This window comes from Maylandia zebra, linkage group LG18 (genome assembly GCF_041146795.1).
Source record: "Maylandia zebra isolate NMK-2024a linkage group LG18, Mzebra_GT3a, whole genome shotgun sequence".
In the NCBI taxonomy this organism is placed as follows: Eukaryota; Metazoa; Chordata; class Actinopteri; order Cichliformes; family Cichlidae; genus Maylandia; species Maylandia zebra.
The window spans coordinates 1,702,659-1,722,858 of NC_135184.1; the positions used below are offsets into that span (position 1 = coordinate 1,702,659).

The 20,200-nt window shown below is 46.8% G+C and overlaps 1 protein-coding gene across 5 annotated transcripts in view; it reads left to right on the plus strand.

Annotated features, from left to right (window-relative positions):
* Positions 1 to 752: 752 nt before the first annotated feature.
* rasal2 (RAS protein activator like 2) overlaps positions 753 to 20,200 on the plus strand; it is a 62,951-nt gene continuing 43,503 nt past the window's right edge. For 2 of the 5 annotated variants that reach the window (XM_004573513.6, XM_004573515.6), the window contains exon 1: positions 12,587 to 13,300. In XM_004573513.6, coding sequence (XP_004573570.2) covers positions 12,808 to 13,300 — 493 coding nt within the window. In that variant the 5' untranslated portion in view covers positions 12,587 to 12,807. Of the gene's footprint in view, positions 1,382 to 12,584; positions 13,301 to 20,200 lie in introns of those variants that run through there. The other 3 variants (XM_004573517.6, XM_076876646.1, XM_004573514.6) reach the window with 3 other exon arrangements.

The following is a 20,200-nucleotide window of genomic DNA, read 5'->3' on the forward strand; positions in this document are numbered from 1 at the left end:
ACGGTAAAAGGCTCCGCCCACTTCCTATCCATGTCTTACCATGCAACGACTCTGTGAATGCACTGGAGAAGTGTAGTGGTAGAGTCCTCCGTCAGGAATGAGATATGTGTGTCGACTTTTTATTCTCCCTTAAAATTATTATGCCATAACGCTGCACAGAGCAGCTCTGCTAACAGTTTTTTTCATCTTTTTGATCGTTTTCATTATTGTTTGTTCTTGTTGTTCTTGTTTGTGTTTATATAAAGTATTGTTGCACCTGTTTTCCTCGTATTGACGTGTCTTTCTGATCTCGTGGATCTGTTTTGGCTGTTTTGAGGCCCTTTTTTGATCACCCGGGCTCTCTGGACTCGTTTCGGGCTTGTTTGTTAGTTTGGTGGCATTTTTAAAGTTATTGAATAAATGTCCTTTTGTTCTGAGTCTTTGTCTCAGTGGGTCACTGGACTTGTTTTGCAGGTCATCTTGTCACTTGTTGTGTGCATGTTTGTAATGTGAGTGTTTTTGTGGATGTTTATTACAGCTTGCAGTCGGGTTGGGTTTCTTTTCGGGTGTTTTCGGTCGTTTGCGTGTCTGTGGGGTTACTTTGCACCACCTACGCGGTCTTTTGTGTCGTCACGTTGCGTGTCTGTGGGCTGAGGCCGAGCTCTTATACAGCCGGACCTCAGTGCGGATGCAGAAGATCCTCCGGGCTCATTAGAACCTGGTAATACTGACTCGTGTCACGTGGTCAGGTTCAGGGAAACATCCCGTCAGCCAGACGTCCCTGCGCGCTCCTGACTCTCCTGGCAGGAGCGCGCCCGGTCAGGCTCGTGCCCGTCCCCGTGCGGTGGACTGTGAGCAGCGGCAGCGGCAGAGAGGGGCAGCCCGCCGGAGGCACAGAGACCACCGCGTGACTCTCGGTGTCTTCCAGCGGCTTTCGCGGACCTAACGGCTGCCTCTGTGTGGACTTTTCTCGGGGACAGAGGTAGGGCGCTCCCGGTCTCACCTGGACGCTGGTTTGGAGGAAGTTTGCCCCTTCAGCTACGCCGAGAAGCGGAACAATGAGGGAGAGCCAGCCGGGCAGCCGGACCCGAGCTAACGGCTAACAGGGAGCAGCTGGGCGGTGAAAGCGACCAAACTGTCCCGTAACGGATCCTCCCGACACTTTTTCCGCTTCCTCTCCGCGCGTGGACACTTGGACTCGCCGCTCCGGGACTGTCTCACACTTGTGGAGGGACACTTGAAGCCACAGCAAGTTTTTTTTCTCTGCTTTCGGACATGGAGACGGACTCGCTTCCAGGCGACGTGGATTCTCTGCGCGGCGGGCTGAGCCTCCTGGATCCGCTGGTGGACCGGATCCTGGGGGACGCTGTGTCACAGCAGCAGGGCTGGCTCCGGGTCTACGGTAAGAAGAACACACTGGGGGGGCAGGACCGAGACCCGGCGGCCGGGCGGGTCTCGGGACCGGGGTCAGCAGGTAGAGAGGGCACCGGCCACCTTTCGGATAGCCAGGTATCCGCCTAGAGCCCAGGCCGAGGTCATGGAGGCCACCGGGGGGACCGGGAGCTGCAGCTCCGTGAGGTTTCGACTCAGCCTCCTTGAGAAGGGTTCCTGGGGCCAGACTCTTAAACTGCTCTGGTTCCCTTACCCTCTTAATAATCCCTTAAAACTTTCTTGTTCTCTGAAGGTTCAGGGTTTAAAGCTTAGACCTCCTGAGACAGACTGTCCTTACAGGAAGCACTGCAGCGTTTAATCGCAGCTGAAGCAGAAAAGGTCTCACTGAGTTTAGTTTGTCAAAATAAAGCAACAGCACTGCTCTTAATCTGCACTCAAACCAGCTGACCTCAGTAATCTGAATCGTCGGGGAACCTCTCAGATTAGATTAGGGTCACACAGTCCTGCGTGTATTCAGGAAGCGGCTCAAAACCACAGAAACGTCCCAAAACATTCAAAGTAACCATACAAATGCCACAAAACAAGAGTGTTCACAACGCGATGCAAAAACACCACAAAAGCCCACAAAAAACAAACAAGTCCCAAGTGACCAAAAAGAGACGCAAGATGAACCAATAAGGATGCGAGATAACTTCAGAAACGCTTAAATCTCATAATAATCAAAACATGACTAAAGTCTAAAGTGTCCAGATCTTTAGAATGAGACGTAAAGTGATGAGAAAGGAAGTGCAAACAGTGGCGTTAGTCCTGAGCGCTGAGTTTATCTGGCGTGTTGAGTTTTATTCACAGGTGGAGTCGCTGATGTTACTGTTTTAAAGCGAACAAACCTCAGACACCCACAATAAAGCCACATGAATACAGCCACAAGTTTCCAGCTTCCAGTGTGTAGCGAACGAGAAGCTGACAGAAAGGTCAGAGGTCGCTGAAACTGTAAGGAGACGTCTTATTCGCAGTCACATGGGGCCGTGTGGGGCTGTGACTCACAGCGGCGTCCTGTGAGGCAGAAAACGGTAACATGACTCAGTTTTTCTGCGCGGACTTCACACGAGAGGCCGGTGCTGCAGCTGCTGTCTCATGTTTCCCTGCAGGACTGCTGCTGCTTCACTTCCTAAAATAAAAGCTTCAGAGCTCTGTGAGACCGAACAGTTTTCCAGGACAGGCGGTCACATGGCGGCGTTGGCGAGGACTGAGAATGCACTGAGTAATCACTGATGGCTGCAGTGAATTACAGAAACTCTTCTGTGTTTATTTAAATTCACCTGAGGGACACAGCCTGCAGGTGATGTTGATACTTTCAAAGGATCCTGAAAACATGGGAGAAATGGGCGTCTGAGTCGCTGCTCTGTTTGGACCCGACCCTGATAAGGATGAGCAGAAGAGACTGGATCGTGTTGCTTAATGTGACATCAGAGGGCGAATTTTAGTGTTTTTCTCCTTTCAAATCTCCTTTTAGATTCAGAATGGAAAGTCAGAGTCATCCAAAACACTCAAAATAACCAAAAGACATTCAGAGCAGCAAAGTGTTCAGAATGAGACGTAAAGTAACTGGAAAGAGTCTCCAAATGACCACGAACACGTGGAAAGTCATTTCTTAAACACTCAAAATGAACAAAAAAAGAGACACAATGACAAAAGAAACACAAACAACCACAAAGAGGCTCAAACTGGCCACCAAACAATGAAACACGACTCATCACACAAATCACACAACATGACGCTAAAAATGGAACAAAATGATCACAAAGGGATGTAAGCAAAGAAAGCCACAAAAAACCAAGTCAAGAACTACCAGACAGATGCACAAATTAATAATAATAAGGTGCAAAACTAAAAAACCAAAGTGTTGAAAGACAAAACCAGCACAGAGTGAAAACACTGAAGAATAGTCTGACTGCCTTTAATCACCTTAATGATCCCAGTTATAAAGTTTAAAACTTCTAAATTCATTCAGTCTCAAACTGAACCCAGAGTTTCTCGATGTTAATGTAAGAATAAAGTCGTGTTTGTCACTTTAGACCTAAAGGCTCCGGCGGCCCATGAACTCATCCGAAACTGGGAATAAAGTGGATGAGTGAGGCTGAAGTGGTGGTGACGTCCTGTGAACCAACAGGGTGGAGCATTGAAGGCTGCTATGACCCATCACTGATGTGTTCATGAACCTGAGCGTGATTATAACTCGGTTTATTTTGAACGTAGATGTGCACGCTCACAGAGGCCTGAATGCAGCGCTGCTATCTGTAGCTGCGAGGCTGCATCAGGATGTTTGCTCTTCCTTCTCCACCTCCTCCACCCTCCCGCTGTTGGCAGGGTGTGATGTCAGCAGCCAGTTTGTGCCGGTGATCTCACCGGGCAGGACTCCGGCTCTGGCATCGGGTCCTCGCTGCCCTCCGCGGCTCGCATTCCTCAAATAGATTCAACAATGGCTGCCGCCGTGCTGCCTTCAGGTCCACCTCACTGCAGAAAAATGCAGCGGCGGGTCGTTTGTGTTTTTCTGCTGCATTCACGTTACATCAGAGGGTGGGGTCTCCTCCACCCTGCCGGTGTATTTACAGAGCAGGCTGGGGCCTCGTGTCAGACTGTGTTGAGTTTGTGCTGCTGAGACGCTGTAGCAGCTTCCCGCTCAGACGGGAGGAGGTTAGCGCTGGAATTTCTAATCAAAGAATACCAAAACCTGCACTTCCTCTTAACGTCCACTGGAGGCTCCAGCTGTGAGTCTGTCCCACAGATGCCTGTGTTAAAATGTGCACCTTTACAGCAGAAACAAATGTCTTTTTAAAGCCTGTTTAAAGTTAGCATGATTAGGGGGTGTGGCCTCTTTGACCGACAGGTGGATGGCGACTCAGGCGGCTGTAGCTGCTAGCGCTCTCCTAGCTGTCACCCCTGTACCATGTTGGTGCTGTTGGAGCATTTTAATGACATCATGTGACCTATAACGTTCCTTCCTTTCTGAGCTAACCAGGTGTGAGGTGATACCTCAGTGATCCACCCTCTGGTCTGTGTACAGTCTCCTCTGGGCCCAAGAGTCCAGCCTGCCCGATCCTGAAAGCAGAGAGTGTGTCCGTGTTTGTGTGTCTGCGTGTGTGTTACGTTGTGTTGCAATAACTTTATTTGTGGTGGGCGTTCTGCCCCGATGGACGTACGACACTAAGAAGCGACGAAAGAGCGATCGATGCGAGACGTTGATCAAACTGCAGGTGAAGCTTCCTCCTGCCGCTGTTTGGATCCAGCGTCTCTCTGAAAGCATCGACAGAGTGCATTATCCAGAGAAAGGCTGCTGTACGTAAGCCTATTAAAGCTGACCGCAGACAGACGCTTAAACACATCGCAGAGCCTCCTCCTCCTCCAGCCCACCGGCTGAGAGTGTCAGGAGTTAACACTCGCACTCCGAAGGTTTCCTTCCTCCTGCTGTCATGTTGAAGCCCCACTGAGGTTCTCAGCCTCCATATTGGACGGGGATTCTGGGAGTTTGCTGCCGGTGAGCCCATTCACACCTGAGCTTCCTGCGGGACTGACGGGACGTCACGTTCCTCTGAGGCTGCACGTGAGAAACGAGCAGAAACGGATGTTTTCTTTGGCCGAGTCTGTTCTGTAAAAAGCGTAAAGCTGTCGTGAGTGGGTGCTTTCCCAACTTTTGGGATAAATATAGTAGATCTTATCTTGGAAAACAGGATGTTTAGGTCCAGAAAAAAGGTTTACTGATGGGACAGATGTGCAGGAAAGACGAGCCGGTACATCAGCTGTGGTTGTTTTACTGAAATGCAATCAAAGTTTGAGAAAAACAAGGTGATGGGTTGTTTTTTTCTTCCAGCTTTGATCAGATTCCTTCAGATGTGAAGTGGAATAAAATCCATCTGCCTGAACATGGATACAGAGCCACACGAGCTGATTATTTAACAATATGATGGTTTCTGTCAGCGTTTCAAACTCGTATTGAAATACTTCAATTTTCTGATTCCTCCTGAGCTGGAGCTGTCTGCACGAATCAAAGAAGCTTTTATAAGCAGGAAGAAGCTGGAGAGAAAGGGGCGAAGCAGTCTGTGAGCAGTCTCCAGGGTTGTGGACAGACTCGGTCGGTTGCACCACGTGAGAAATCTGGCTGGAAATAAGCGGTTAGCTCAGGGAACAGCTCGATCTTCTGTATGACTGTGTGTCGTCTGTGACGGCTGAGAAAATCCTGGATCTTTTGTGTGTGTGCGTAAACAGACGGGACAAGATTTAGAGCCGGATCCCAAACGCAGGATCCAACCGCGGGGCTCGCCTCAGCGCTTGGCGTGGGCGTGTCCGTGCCTGACCTTTTGATGATGAGTTGGTGAGGACTGAACGATGGATGTGATCCACTGGCGTGTGTTTGAAGTGCTTCGTGTTTGACGTGGAGGCTCCGGGGCAGGAATGGAAGACGCGGTCGTTTGCTCTTCAAACTGAGACGCATGTAAACATATTTTCTAAGAGTCGGATTGATCTTCGCGGATCTTCAGGGAATCTCCGCCCAGAGTCTGCGTGTCTGAGTGGCGGTGTGGTTCATCAGTGTCGGGGAATGGGTTCAGGTCTGAGCGGTGGTCTGCAGGACAATGGAGGCCGATGGGAGCAGGAAATGGAAAGTTCCTCACAGGCCTGGCTGTTTTCAGGATGGGGGCGGTGAGGCAGGATTTCCTCTCTGAAACAAAACAGGAGCAGTCCTGCTTCTCTGGACCAAAAAAAGCTGCTGTCTATTTCAGGGCAGGGTGGGAAAAGCACCGGAGGATCCTCGGGGACGACACGCACTCGGCGTAATCACACAGCGCTGGATGTGTGTTTTTATTTGTCTGATGCAAAGGGAAATCAGTGCTGTGGTAATCAGGGTTTGTTTTAGATTCAGGAGAAAGAAACCATGAATAAAAAGATTTGTGTCTGTTATTTATAGATGTCAAATGAAATAAAATGATCGTTCATCCTATACCTTTACAAAGAAACCCTCTCTTATGTCTGCGTGTTTTATATACTTTGCATTTTGCTCTTACACTCTACCAGACTCCATTCACAAAATCTATGATTTTACATCTCATAACACACAAGCTGTTTGTCTGCCTCCTTGAATGATTATGGTTAGTAGTCTTGGACCTGAATGTTTTCACTGTTTGTTTGGGATCTAAACTGACCAATAAAAATGCAAAAGTCACACAAAGTAAACCAGCAATTTTTTTTTTACCTCGAGGTAAAAGATGCTGTTGTCAGTGGACTGTGGACTGCAGTGAGTTAAAGGGTTTTAGTGGGTCAGTCGCAGCAGTTTTGGTCTCTATAGCTAATTTATCTACCTCATTATAACTGTGGGGTCAGGTTTTTATAACACACCTGATTCAATTGTATTAGGGCTTAAAGTTTACAAAAATAGGGGTGTGGCCTCTTTGACTGACAGGTGAATTTTCCAGATGCTTCGTATTTTTCTTCCCTTTTCAGACGTTAATGAAGGGAAACCAGCTTTCCTGTTTATGTGTCACATGATAGCAGGCTCCTGCATTCAGCAGGAAGTAATCAGATTACTTCAGAGGACGTCTGCTGCTCTGAAAGCTGTGAGCGGAGAGCAGAAGTGGATCACTGTGTCAGAGCGGCTGCAGATTAAAGCCTGAGTTGTGGATGAAAATTGGATTAGTCAATCGTCTGAGCACCAAACGCTGCTGCTGTCTGAGGAGGACGCTCACGCCGCCAAACAACCAATCAGACACCTTGTTTGTAGTTTAAATCAACACCTGAGTGTTTGGGCGATTAAGCCGCTCAAAGTTAACTTGACCTCGAGAACATCAGCCGACTCGCTTCCTGTTTGTCGCTTCACGAGGCTCTAACGTAGATATTTTCAGCTCTGTTTAGCTTCAAACTCGGATTAGAAGTTGACTTTATTGCCTCGGGGTCGGTGTGTTAGCTGCTGTGGCTTTCAGTCACCTGCCAATTAATTTGGAAATAAGTAGTTTATCCATCAGAGGCTTTTATTTTAATATGCTCCTGGAAGAATCATTGATTGATTTCTCCAAATGAACTTGTGACTTTGTAAAACGTTGGACGGGCCCCTCTGGGTTTTAGCTAATCTGAAGTATGTGTGAATGATGGGAAGTAGGGCTGAACGATATATCGCATTTGCGATAATATCGCGACATGATCAAGTGCAATTTTCTAACCGCAAAGGCTGCGATTATACTCTGGACATGTCCAAATTCATGGGCTGCATCCTCCTGAGGCCGCATTTGTAGACCGATTACGTCACAGCGACGCGCCGAAGGCTGTCCAAATTACTACCATATCCCAGAATTCATAGCGCGGCCCAGCCAAACTCTAGTTTCCAACAATGGCGGCCGCTACTAAGTTTTAAAATTACTCATACTAATCTTTCTGGGTCACAAAATAAACTTTTAACATATTTTCAGGCGAGAAAGTAGTTGTGTAAACATCAAATATCTGCTCGGTTTATCAAGATATCCCATATTTGCAAAAGTGCTTCGACGTTTTCAGAGGCGTCTGCTACCCACCAGCTCGACAGCTAGCCGGGAGCTCGAGGGTTACTGATGCGGCCGAGAACGGCACAACTCCCGGCACATCATTTTCAGATCACCGCGGAGTTTCGCTGCTCGGGTTAAACGTAATATATAAGTCACTTAGACAACCTAAAAATGTTATTGTTGGGCTTTTTTCAGTGTTTTGTTTGTTCGTGAGTAAATCGGTTTGGCTGAGATTAAAGTTATTAGATTAGATAAAATAAAACTTTATTAATCCCCCGGGTGGGTTCCTCCTTGGTTTTCACACAGCTGACTAAACGTCAAACAGAAAACTTATTAAACAGAAGTATGAGACAGTCGAGAATTTACACCAGTGTCTGGTTATATTTTAGATAGCAAGAAGCAGACGGCCGAGTTTATTAAACTCCACCGAGACAGCGGTGACGCTAATCAGAACTAGACCGTCCAATTTCACGCCTTTAAACTTTAAAGGCGTGTTTGTGTGTGTGTTTATACAATTGCTATTATGTTTGCACTTTATGTGTAATGTTACTGACTGCAGAGATCAGTAAGATGTGTGTATTTTTTATTTATTAGTTTTATTTATTTAATATTATTTTTTAATTGAATGACTGTCTAGTAGTTCACAGATGTCGAAAAACTGAGTGTGGTAAAGCCACTGATTTTGTTTATGTATATTTCTGCAATCTGCACATTGTACTGACTTTCATTTTAATGTTTACACCAGGGTTCCTTGTCAGCACTTTATGCTCAGATGTTTGTAAGCTAAAAATAAACTATTGTGTATGTTCAAATATACTGTTGTGATTGAAGAAGTTAAATAAAAATGTCAGTCATCAATTCATGCATCACCTCATGTCATCATAACAGAGGTCTGTCTTCCAGGAAAGAACAGTTTAAAATTAATGTAATATAGTATTGGCCATACTATATGATGTATTGCTTGTCTTTGTTTAATAATACAGAAGACAAAGACCTTAAAAAATAATCGCATATCGCATCGCAATCGCAATATTGGGGCAAAAAATCGCAATTAGATTATTTTCCATAATCGTTCAGCCCTAATGGGAAGGCGGCGTGTGGTGGTGTCACAGACCGCTGCGTTGATCTACCGTGCCACTGCTGTCACAGGCTAAAATCTGGAGCTGCTTCGGCTCCTTTCAGATGATGTTTTTTGAGTGTTTCATGCGGCCTCCTCACATCCAGCCGCTGATCTTGAACTTCCTGTTTTCTGGAAGCGTGCTCCGTCCTCAGACCGTCGAGGGCCAGCCCGCCGGCCTCCAGCTGAGACTCCAGCCTGGATTCCTGAGCTCCGAGTGGCTTTGGTGCTATCAGCTGCTGATTTACAGCTCTCTTTATGGCTGCGAGTTATTTTTAGCTGGAGGCTGCTGCTGCTGCCCGCTCTTCTCCTGGCTTCCTGCAGGACGGAGATGAAAAGTGAACAAAGTGGTGCCTGATGAAGGCACCAGCAACTTTAAGCTGTTGCCCCGGGTCAGTCCTGCAGCCTGTTCTGCTCACTTTGCAGCAGTTTTATGTGTAAACATGTGGGCCTGGAAGATTTCTGCATCACGTTTTGAACGAATGCAGACACATTAATGAAGAATGAGAGAAAGTGAGCAGTCGAGTCTGTCAATGAGGAAAAACGACCGAACTAAGGCTGAGCTGAGTCTGCAGTCAGTGAGAGGTTTCTGTCGCTGAATCTGACAATCGATCACGGATCAGTTTGTGCTTCTGATCCACTCTGATTTTGTGCAGAAGTTTTCATAACACTGATTCATTTTAATGCAATAAGACTAAATTATACCACAACACTCACCAGAGAAGTTTTAATCCACGTCTTCCGTGTCACTGCTGGCTTCCACCTGACTTCCTGTTTGTCTCCTCTCTTCCTGTTTTGTTTCCTTTCTCTGGAGGAGCATAAATGTTTGTAGGACTTCCTGTTTGGCCTTTAAACTCAGGAAATTGGGGAGAAGCATCAGTCCGGTTCAGTCAGAGTGAGCTGTTAGAATCGGGGCTGGTATCTGAATGCAGGTGAAATGAGACCTGCCTGAGCCTTGATGTTCTCTTTGCTGCTTGATGGCTTTTGGGCGACTTTTCAGATGAAACAAAGGACTCAAAGCATGCGTGGCTTCTGAACTGGCGGTCCACTCCTGGAAATTGTAATTTAGATTTGTAATGTTGTCTGAGGTATTTATGTTTGACGTTAGCGAGCCGGTTTCGGTCTAAAACGTCCCATTCCTTCGATCTTATTGGAAGTTTATCCTGAATCCATCCATAGAAATCTGTCCACAGCCTCTTAAGAGGAGCTTTCATTATTTGTAAGATTTGTTTTTTGCATTTGGCCTTTTTTGGACAGCACGGTGTAGATCGGAAAGCAGGGACAAGTACGAAGGAATGAAACGCAGGAAACAACCTCGGGTGGACACGATAGCTTTCGTTTGCCTGATCAGTCAGGTGAGCTGTAGCAGCGCCCGTGCTCTCATTTTTTAATTTCTAAAGGAAGTGTTTACAGTTGTGCGTTTAGCTGCTTAGACTTGGCGTGAACATGTGTTTAAACTGACGTGGAAGAGGAACCGCTCGTCCTGATGTTGACCTCTGGCCTCAGACTCGGTCAGTCGCTGCTGGCTCGAGGAGGACTTGCCTCCCTCTGATTCCGCTTAACCTCCCCGAGTCTTAACTCTGACCTACATGCAGCGTCGCTTCATTATCCAATCAGGGCTGATATGTGGGTCAGCCAGGGCGGCGTGCCTTTAAAGTCCCAAGAAGAAGAAGGTTGATCTGAGAGTTGGAGAGAGTTTGATCTTTTTCCTAACTGCATCAGGGCCACGAGGAGCACATGTTTGAATCCTCCAGGAGCTCAGCTCTGTTTTCTGTAACGCAGTCTCACGGCAGTTTGTAACTAGTCAGGGACTCTGAACATGATCGTTCATCCGTCCGCTCTCTGTTTGTACCCATTTACACAAAATGAATATTCTCAGAGGTTGGAGATGTTGGGGTTTTGCTGCTCACAGACCACATGTTGATTCTTAAATGTGTCAGAAGTTTCTATTTATTTTGTATTATTTTGAAAATGTTGGCATTATTAAAATATGTTAGTAATAATCATTAAAACTATTTAGAGCGACTTTTTGGGTTTAAATTCTAAAAAGTTAAAACTTCTCCCAAAGCGCCGTTTTCTTGGTACTGCGTGCTCGCCAAAAACTACTCACAGGAAATGTACTTCCTGTTACAAAGCCGCACTGACCATCTCATAAAAACAGGTCAATTTGTGTCCACGATCAGGGACAAACGACTTTTATGAGACCAAGCCGACCAAGCTGGTGAGGTCATTGTTGCGGGTCCCACAGACTCCTCCTCCTCCGCGTTGGTCTACGTGACAGTAGATCTACGTGTCGCAGACAGGGATGGTCCTCCTGTTCCTGTGACCTGAACGGTCACTCTGACCAGAACCTGCCATAGGTGGAGAACTGGTTCATGAGCCATGAGGTGAAAACTATCATCACAAGCTTCGTTCCACAACAGCGGAGATGGAGTCCACTTCCAGTCCGGCCACTGGGGGGAGGAGCTTGTTGGAGAGCTGGTTGATATTTGTTTTTTTTACTGTCACAAAGTGTGTGATGATATGTATTCGGGGGTTGTTTGCAGCCTGAGATCGCCCTCAGCTTGTATCTTGGCCACGTTTGGCCTGCTGCAGGTGAACCTCCAGCTCCACGTGGAGGACTGAACGCTCTCACATGTAACCTGCAGCCTGAACAACAACGACAACAAACCTCCTCATTTCCATATTATGAAACTCGCGGAGTGAGCTGCGGGGATTTTTCTATCTCGCTTCTGCTGCTTCAAAGCTTCTCTATCAGCGGGGCTTGAATAAAGTGTCCTCAGAGCTCCTCCCTGCTCTCTGGGACTCTGCTCCTGTTTCCTCTCTGGTCACAGAGGCCTCGGGGGGCGGGGGGACATTCTTCAGTCCTCATGAATATTTAGGGATCACAACATGTATGGAGGCCTGAGAGCTCAGAAATTTAACCCAATAAACAGAGAATGACTGGCCTGAATGTGGGTAAGAGCTTGACTAAATTACACTCAACTATACCAGTTAAATGTTTTTGTATCAGCGCGTCCAGATTGTGTTCTGGCCTGTGTTACTTTCATAGATAGTAAACGTACAGATCTTGCCTCCTATTCTTCAGATCCTTCTCTGCTGCTACGTGTAGAATGAATGGAAATGGGTATTATAAATATTAGAGGATATCACTGACTGAATTTGGCACTCTGTGGGTTACTTTTCAGCTACCGAAACCCTTTTTCTTTCCATCCACCTACTATTTCCAGCTGCCCACCCTACACCACAGACTACAACCCATCCTGGTCCCTCGCAAAGTGCATAAATCGCCAATGTGGGAAGTATGAAAGGGGGATTTCCCGCCTATTTTGGAGCAAAATTCAGGCTGTTTGCAAACTGCAGCAAGTCTACAGATCTAAATCCATCCATATGATTCATTATGAGAGCTCTGCGTCATCGTCGTTGCTGCTGAATAAAAACCAAACCAGGAAACTGATCAGAAAAAGGAGAAGCTGATGCTCGACGCTGTAGTCTTCATAGGGGAAACCACAGTCTGCTGCTTTGCCTTTGCTCAGCCCTGATTGGCTGGCCTCGGTCTTTCTCTGGCTCTTGACTTCCTCCCAGGAAGACGAACGTCAGCCCACAGAAAGCGAGCGAACGGCAGCTCCAGCTCGGCGTGCACATGAGGACAACCTGACGAATCCTCATCCGTCCGACCCGCCGGGGTCGTGTGTCCGTGTCACAGCACAGCTGTCGGTGAACCAGCAGTGACGGCCATTTTGGGGGCCTCCATCTGCTCGTTGCTGCCTGGAGGAAGCTTGCGTGTGCTAGACTATGAGTGGAAGTGGCGCCCACCCTTTGATCGGTGAGGGTCTAATCCAGGGGACCTTGTACCACTGGCACTTTTACAGGAGGCCCTGGCGGAGAACCAACACCCCACCGGCTTCTGAGCAGTTATTGGACAAATACAAATGGGAGACATCTGCTCGCCAGGCGCCGAGGTCGGCCGGTACGTCCACTCCCGAGGGCAAAGCACAAACCATGGAGCCTTCTCACCGGCGATTGCTCAGCCTGCCGAGGTTCGGCACCCTCCCAAACCCGAAAAAACGTAGCGGGGAGCCCGGCGCCCTGCAGAGGATCTTTCTCCGGTCGATGTCCGAGCCCGGCGCCAACAACGACAACAATAGGGAACCGCTCAGGAAGGTAGAATCGGTCGCCGAGAGGAGCACGCCATCCGTCAGCAGCTTCTTCAGCTCGCTGTCTCGAAGGATCGGCAAAGTCCTGAGGGAAGAAGGCGGAGGCAGCGAAGATGAAGGAGGAGAGGACGGTAGGGGTGTCTACGTCATGCTTGTGTCCTCTTTTAAAAAGTTTTCTTTTTAACAGCTTCATTTTCACTTAACATATTAAAAGCACGATGAGATGAAGAGAAGACAGTTGTGTTGCCTCCGGCTCAGAAGCTTTGACGCCAACACAAATAGACACCAGGAACTAGCCTGAATTACTCTCTAAAGGGAATCCCCCAGAATTCTTCCCGGGTGGTTTTCTCTCAAACAGCAGAACTTTCAGAATAAACAGGAACCTCGTTCGGGGGGAAACCGAGCTGTTAAAACAGAGTTTTAAATCCTTACCTGAATGTTAAAGAGCAGTCCGTTGGTGTGTTCGCTTCAATGTGCTCAGAGTTGGTTTGTTTTTTGGGATCAAAGTTTTGCATTCGTAGGGGGATGGCCTCTCTCCCTGGCAGGTGGATGGAGACGCAGGCGGGTGTAGCTGCTAGCTGTCCACTAGGCTTCACCACAGCTAGTTGGAGGCCCTGAGCTGGACCTCTGGGCCATGCTTGTGCTTTTGGAGCCTTTCAGAGCTTTTTTAATGACATCATCTGACCAGTTATGTGGCTGCTGTGAGGTTACTGCACTTAGACCGTCACTAAGGTCTGCAGGGTTCTACGATTTTATTTGGGCATTAATTAGCAGGTATCTGTGATGCACCACATGCAACACATTCAGCATAATTTGTTTGTTTGTCTGTTTTCTTTTTCTTGAACGTTGTAATGTCGCTCTGGCCGTGAAAATCTCAGCGGTCAAATTAAATTAAGAGCAGTCCGATTTAGCTGGATCGCGCAGGTCTATAAAAAGCATTAGCATCATTTGTGTGAATAAGGTAGAGCGAAACATTAAAACGCAGTTCAACCAGTCTGTCTTATCAATACGGTATAATTACCTCCTCATTTACCTCCACTAGATCACTGCCTCAGAAACTGACCTGAACTATTATTATGACGATGATACAAAAATTCCCACATGGTGAAGTTAAAGCAGAGTGATGTTTCTCTCCTGTGGCCCCTGCAGCTTCATTCTACTCTAAGGGAGGAAAACCTCGGCTGTCCTTTGTGCTCTCAGAGAGGTTTCCTCCTCCTCCTCCTCCTGCTCCTGCTCCTGATTGAAGGCTGGAAATCTGTCTGCAGCTGCTTCACCAAACATTTACATTCATGCAGAGTGTGTAAAGCTCAGACAGGCAGCCAGTCTGAAGGTTAAGTCATGCTAATTGCAGTTTCCACTACAACCTCACATGAGGAAACATTTAGAGCCTGCAGATAATAAATGTGTGTTTTCATGCAGAACTCGCTGCTGCATCAAGTCCCATTAGTTCTCCAACACAGCTCCTCTGAATATGAATAATTGTCTGAATTAATTTTCTTTGGCTGATATCAGAGCCACAGAGATCTTTGAATGACGAAGTCTATAGAAATTCAGAAAACACAATAAAATACCCATGTATGTACGCAGAAGCAGCTTTTGAACATCAGGGAAAAAACAGACCCGATTCTGAAATCAGTTTTATGCAATCAGAAACGAGTCATTGCAAAAATCCATCTCAGTCCAAATTCAAGATTTAAACCAGCCAAGTGTGAAGCAGTCCTGGAGTCCAGTTTGTTCGGGCCTGAATTATAAATAATTTCAGGGCGAATGAAACCAGGAAGTAATGAAAGTCGCGCTAACCTGTGCACAGGTGCACCGAGCAGAACCGGGTCTGCTTTATCCTTGGTCTCCTTACTGCTGTGCAGGTTTGGATCTTTGGCAGCGTGCCGGATCTCCTCACCTCGCCGGCTCTTGTTTACCATCAGAGCTCAGGCTGTCCTTTTAAATCAGATGCTGCACGTTTCACAGACTGCACATGCAGAGTAAATATTTCATGCTCAGGCGCATGAGGGACTGAAACGCTGCTCAAAACACGTGATGTAAAAAACACAAAGCAGCTGATCTGAGTTCACCGTGAGCTTAAAGACATGCACATACATGTTCCTGTGAGCTTACTGATAAAAGGATTCAGGGTTGGGACCTTCTCATAGTATCGATGTGTGAACTCGAATATTTTCTGACTCCAGAGGTTCCTTATCACAGATTTTATTCCACCTCCTGTCTGTGACCTCTGACCTCTCTCTCACTGAAAGCTTGTGTTATGAGGGAAATGGGATCTGTTGTGGTACACCGTTCTGGTGACCGTGTCAGATTAATGTGTGCCTTTGGGCATCGTGTCTCTGCTTCGCCAGAGTCCGACCTGTTTGATAGACGCATATATTTCTGTCGTCATCCATCATCCTGAAACGGAGATGATGCGTGTTATCTGTGAGCTCCCAGCGTCCCCGGCATGCCACGTTCATCGGAGCGTTCAGCCTCGCCGGAAATTTGAACACAGCATCGAGGAGGAGGAGAGCTGATCAGGGATGTAGAAAAAGATTTAATTTAATCTGTCTGAGCTGGTGGTTTATGGGAAACTGGTGTGAGAGCAGAGTCAGAAACAGAAGCTGCTGATGTGCTGGGAGCACTGGTGGGAGCTCAGAAGCAGAACACATCTCAGCCTGCAGAGGCCTCATTTGCTTTACTTCTAAACCTGCTTCAAATTATTAACTCAAGTTCCCATAATGCTTTGGGGAATGTAGAACTGTAGCATGAACTGGGTATCAGAAGTTCCTGCTTGTGGTTTTACCCACAGATGTACAGAAAACTGTCAGATTTTTACCTCAGTACTGACGAAAACTTAACAATTCTCTCTGAACTCTTTCTAATCAGGTCCTGACCTGGTTACTGACATGATGCTCAAAGCAACCTTAGAGTGCTCCTAAAATCAGTCCAATACTATGCCCAGAAACTGGTCTGCAATAAGTTTAAAACCAGTTCTAAACTAAACTGAAATCAAGTGTGGAACTAGTTTTAAAGCAGACCCCACAGCCTGGGTTTGGGCTTAGGTTTCTTTACTCATCACCTGCTCCATCCCAGTCTCAAATCTACCGTAAAACGTTTCTAAAAAGTCCAAAGTCCAAAACATTTAAGCCCGTAAGTGGTTTAAAACCAGTCTGAACTCAATCCCAAAATCAAGTTTGAATCCAGTTTCAAAGCAGTGCTAAATTAGACCTAAAACAAGCCCAGGCTACAGTCCAAATTCAGTTCCAGAGCAGGTTTTAAACCAGTCTTGATTCAAACTGGGAACCAGTGTAAAATCAGTCATGAACAAGTTTTAAAACTTGGCCTAAAATCAGTTTTAAAATCCGGTCTGAGCCGGTCCCACATGCGGTTGTGATGAGTGGTAATCTGACCCTGGCTCAAAACTTCAGTTCACCAGATATACTCTTCAGGGTCGCCGTGCCCTAGAGCCCGTCACAGGGCGAGAGGCGGGGCACACCTGCACAGGTCAGCAGCCTGCTGCAGGCTGTTCTTCCTTTTACTTTCAGTCTTGTGTCAAACTATAAACTACAGCTCCTACAATGCTCTGGAGGCTGTAGAAAAGTGTGCGTATTAGTTCCTGCTGTGGTTCACCCACAGATGTACAGCCAGCTCGGTGTATTTCTTAAAAACATGTGAACGCTCGGGCAGGTTCAGCACGCAGAGCTTCTGGTTTCTACACCGTCGTGTGGTCGCTCAGAGCGGCGATGCCCCACCAGCCGTGCCAGCAGGGTTAGTCAACACGACATGACTGCAAACAAGAAACTAACCCAGGTCTTTATTGTGAAAACTTTTTCCCTCTACTTTATGATCTGTCAGTTTGTTCTGCCTGAGACTTTGAAGTAGTGAAACCCAAACAGACCAGAGTCTGTGAGAAAATTCAGCATTTTAACAAAAATAAATAAAGATCGGCTTTCCTCTGCTTTCTGTTGCTTAACTTTAATCTGCAGAAAGCCTCAAGTCACTGTGTTTGATTCTGCTGTGACTCAGCAGTAATGAAGAGCACACAGAGCCGTACAGCGTGGAGCACAGTGAAGTATTTGTACACAGTTTCAGGACTGCAGTAAATGTGTCTGCGTGAACAGAAGCGGCTGTAAACAGACACAGTGTGAAAGTTTCCAGCATGCCCAGAGCATGCTGGGTAATCAAAACCACAGAGCTCTCACTTCTGTAAACACACACACACACACACACACACACACACACACACACACACACACACACACACACACACACACAGAGTTGGGTTAATTAGACCCCACTTAGCAGTAGCTGTTCATTTTCACATGGAAACTGAGTGTGAGAACTGGGAGGGTGAATCAGGCTCTTTTCTCTGTGTGTGTGTGTGTGTGTGTGTGTGTGTGTGTGTGTGTGTGTGTGTGTGTGTGGGGGGGGGGGGGGGGGGCTGAGGCAGGATATGTGTGGTGGTGTTCTGGCTCACGGCATCCTACAGAAACCCTGTTAATCAGCCGTGTGTGTGTTTGAGGCCAGAGGCCAGGACAGCTCCTGCATACTCAATGAGGTGTGTGTGTGTGTGTGTGTGTGTGTGTGTGTGGCTGGTTTCAGAGCTAGCTCAGCTCGTCCTCATTCCCAGAGATTAAATGAAGCAGTCTTATTGGGTCTGCCTCACCTAACTCTCCGTTTTTCAACCCTAACCCAGTGTTTTTATGCCTAACACTGTTTGGTGTTTGGACCTCGTGCACGTGAGCACAGACTGTAGCGCCACAGACTCTTTATCAGTCTCTCAGCTCAGTCTCTTACCAGACGTTATCTAACATAACCAGTACATCAAGGCACAGATACAGAAAAGTGTGATGAGGCAGAGTCAACGCTGATCAGGTTCAGGGAGGAGGTTTGTGATCATGTGACCCTGTGTGGACAGGAAGTTCAGACAGCACTTCCATCCTTAAAGCTAAACTGAAGGTCCAACTGATGCGTTATGTAAGCGAAGGTCCTCACACTGACAGAACAACACGTGTGTGTGTGTGTGTGTGTGTGTGTGTGTGTCTTCCTTTTGTATGTAAATTGGCCCTCCACAATAAAAGCTTCTGGGTAACAAAAGCAGCCCTGAGCTCATTAACCTTTCGGTGCTCCGAATAGCGGCGGTGGGAACGTGGAGGCTCCCACATGAATGCGTCTGAAAACAGGTTGTTTTGTGTTGCAGCCAGAACCCTCCAGACTGGACTGTGTGACGGCGCCGTCCTGCTCCGGGTCCACAGGCGTTTGGCAGGATAAACCCTTTTTAAGGGGAAGATTTTTTTTTTTTTTAACCAGACTGCTGAATATTCAATTCAATTTTATTTATACAGCGCCAAATCACAACAACAGTCACCTCAAGGCGCTTTATATTGTACAGTAGATACAGAGAAAAGCCCAACAATCATATGAACCCCTATGAGCAAGTACTTTGGCGACAGTGGGAAGGAAAAACTCCCTTTTAACAGGAAGAAACCTCCAGCAGAACCAGGCTCAGGGAGGGGCGGCCATCTGCTGCGATTGGTTGGGGTGAGAGAAGGAAGACAGGATAAAGACATGCTGTGGAAGAGAGACAGAGGTTAATAACAGATATGATTCAATGCAGAGAGGTCTGTTAACACAGAGTGAGTGAGAAAGGTGACTGGAAAGGAAAAACTCAATGCATCATGGGAATCCCCCGGCAGCCTACGTCTATTGCAGCATAACTAAGGGAGGATTCAGGGTCACCTGGTCCAGCCCTAACTATATGCTTTAGCAAAAAGGAAAGTTTGAAGCCTAATCTTGAAAGTAGAGATAGTGTCTGTCTCCCGAATCCAAACTGGAAGCTGGTTCCACAGAAGAGGGACCTGAAAACTGAAGGCTCTGCCTCCCATTCTACTTTTAAATACTCTAGGAACAACAAGTAGGCCTGCAGTGTGAGAGCGAAGTGCTCTAATAGGGTGATATGGTACTACAAGGTCATTAAGATAAGATGGGGCCTGATTATTTAAGACCTTGTATGTGAGGAGCAGGATTTTGAATTCTGGATTTAACAGGAAGCCAAAACAGGAGAAATCTGCTCTCTCTTTCTAGTCCCTGTCAGGACTCTTGCCGCAGCATTTTGGATCAGCTGAAGGCTTTTCAGGGAGTTTTTAGGACTTCCTGATAATAATGAATTACAGTCGTCCAGCCTGGAAGTAATAAATGCATGAACTAGTTTTTCAGCATCACTCTGAGACAGAATATTTCTAACTTTAGAGATGTTGCACAAATGGAAGAAAGCAGTCTTACATATTTGTTTAATATGTGTGTTGAAGGACATGTCCTGGTCAAAAATGACTCCAAGGTTCCTCACAGCGTTACTGGAGGCCGAGGTAATGCCATCCAGAGGAAGAATCTGGTTAGATACCATATTTCTAAGATTTTCAGGGCCGAGTACAATAACCTCAGTTTGATCTGAATTAAGAAGCAGAAAGTTAGCGGCCATCCAATATCAAAGCAAATGTGATTTTTAGGATCAGAGACTGGAAAATATTGATGGATTATTCTTTTCTGTTCTCACATCTGTGTCTCGTACTGTGAGCAGTCCTCTTCCTGTCGAGGTCTGCAGGACCTCCTTTGAGGGTTATCGATCTCTGATCTGCTGTTCACTCGTTTGCGATGCCGATACCCGTGATGGACTCGTGCCCGGGCTTTTCTTCATCAGATCGAGTATTTGACACTTTACTGAAACGTTAGCTGTGAGCTGAACTGACCAGCGACTGAGTTTGAGTGTTTACGGAGGTGTCAGAGGGTGCGCTTGATTTATAACACGGGAAATTAAAAAAAGCTTTGCGGTGAAAAGTGATTTTTTTATTTTTAATAATTTGTTTTCTGCTGGAAACTAAAATTGCGACTGAAATCAAAATCCAGCTAATCTTGCGGCTCTTACGTGGACACCGCACAGTTGAATGAGGTCAGGATACTTTCCACCCCTCCCACAGGACATGTGACAGCTGCGCTCATCGGCATCTCGTGACATCACAAGAACGGGTGGGTTAAACAAAGCCGTCGTA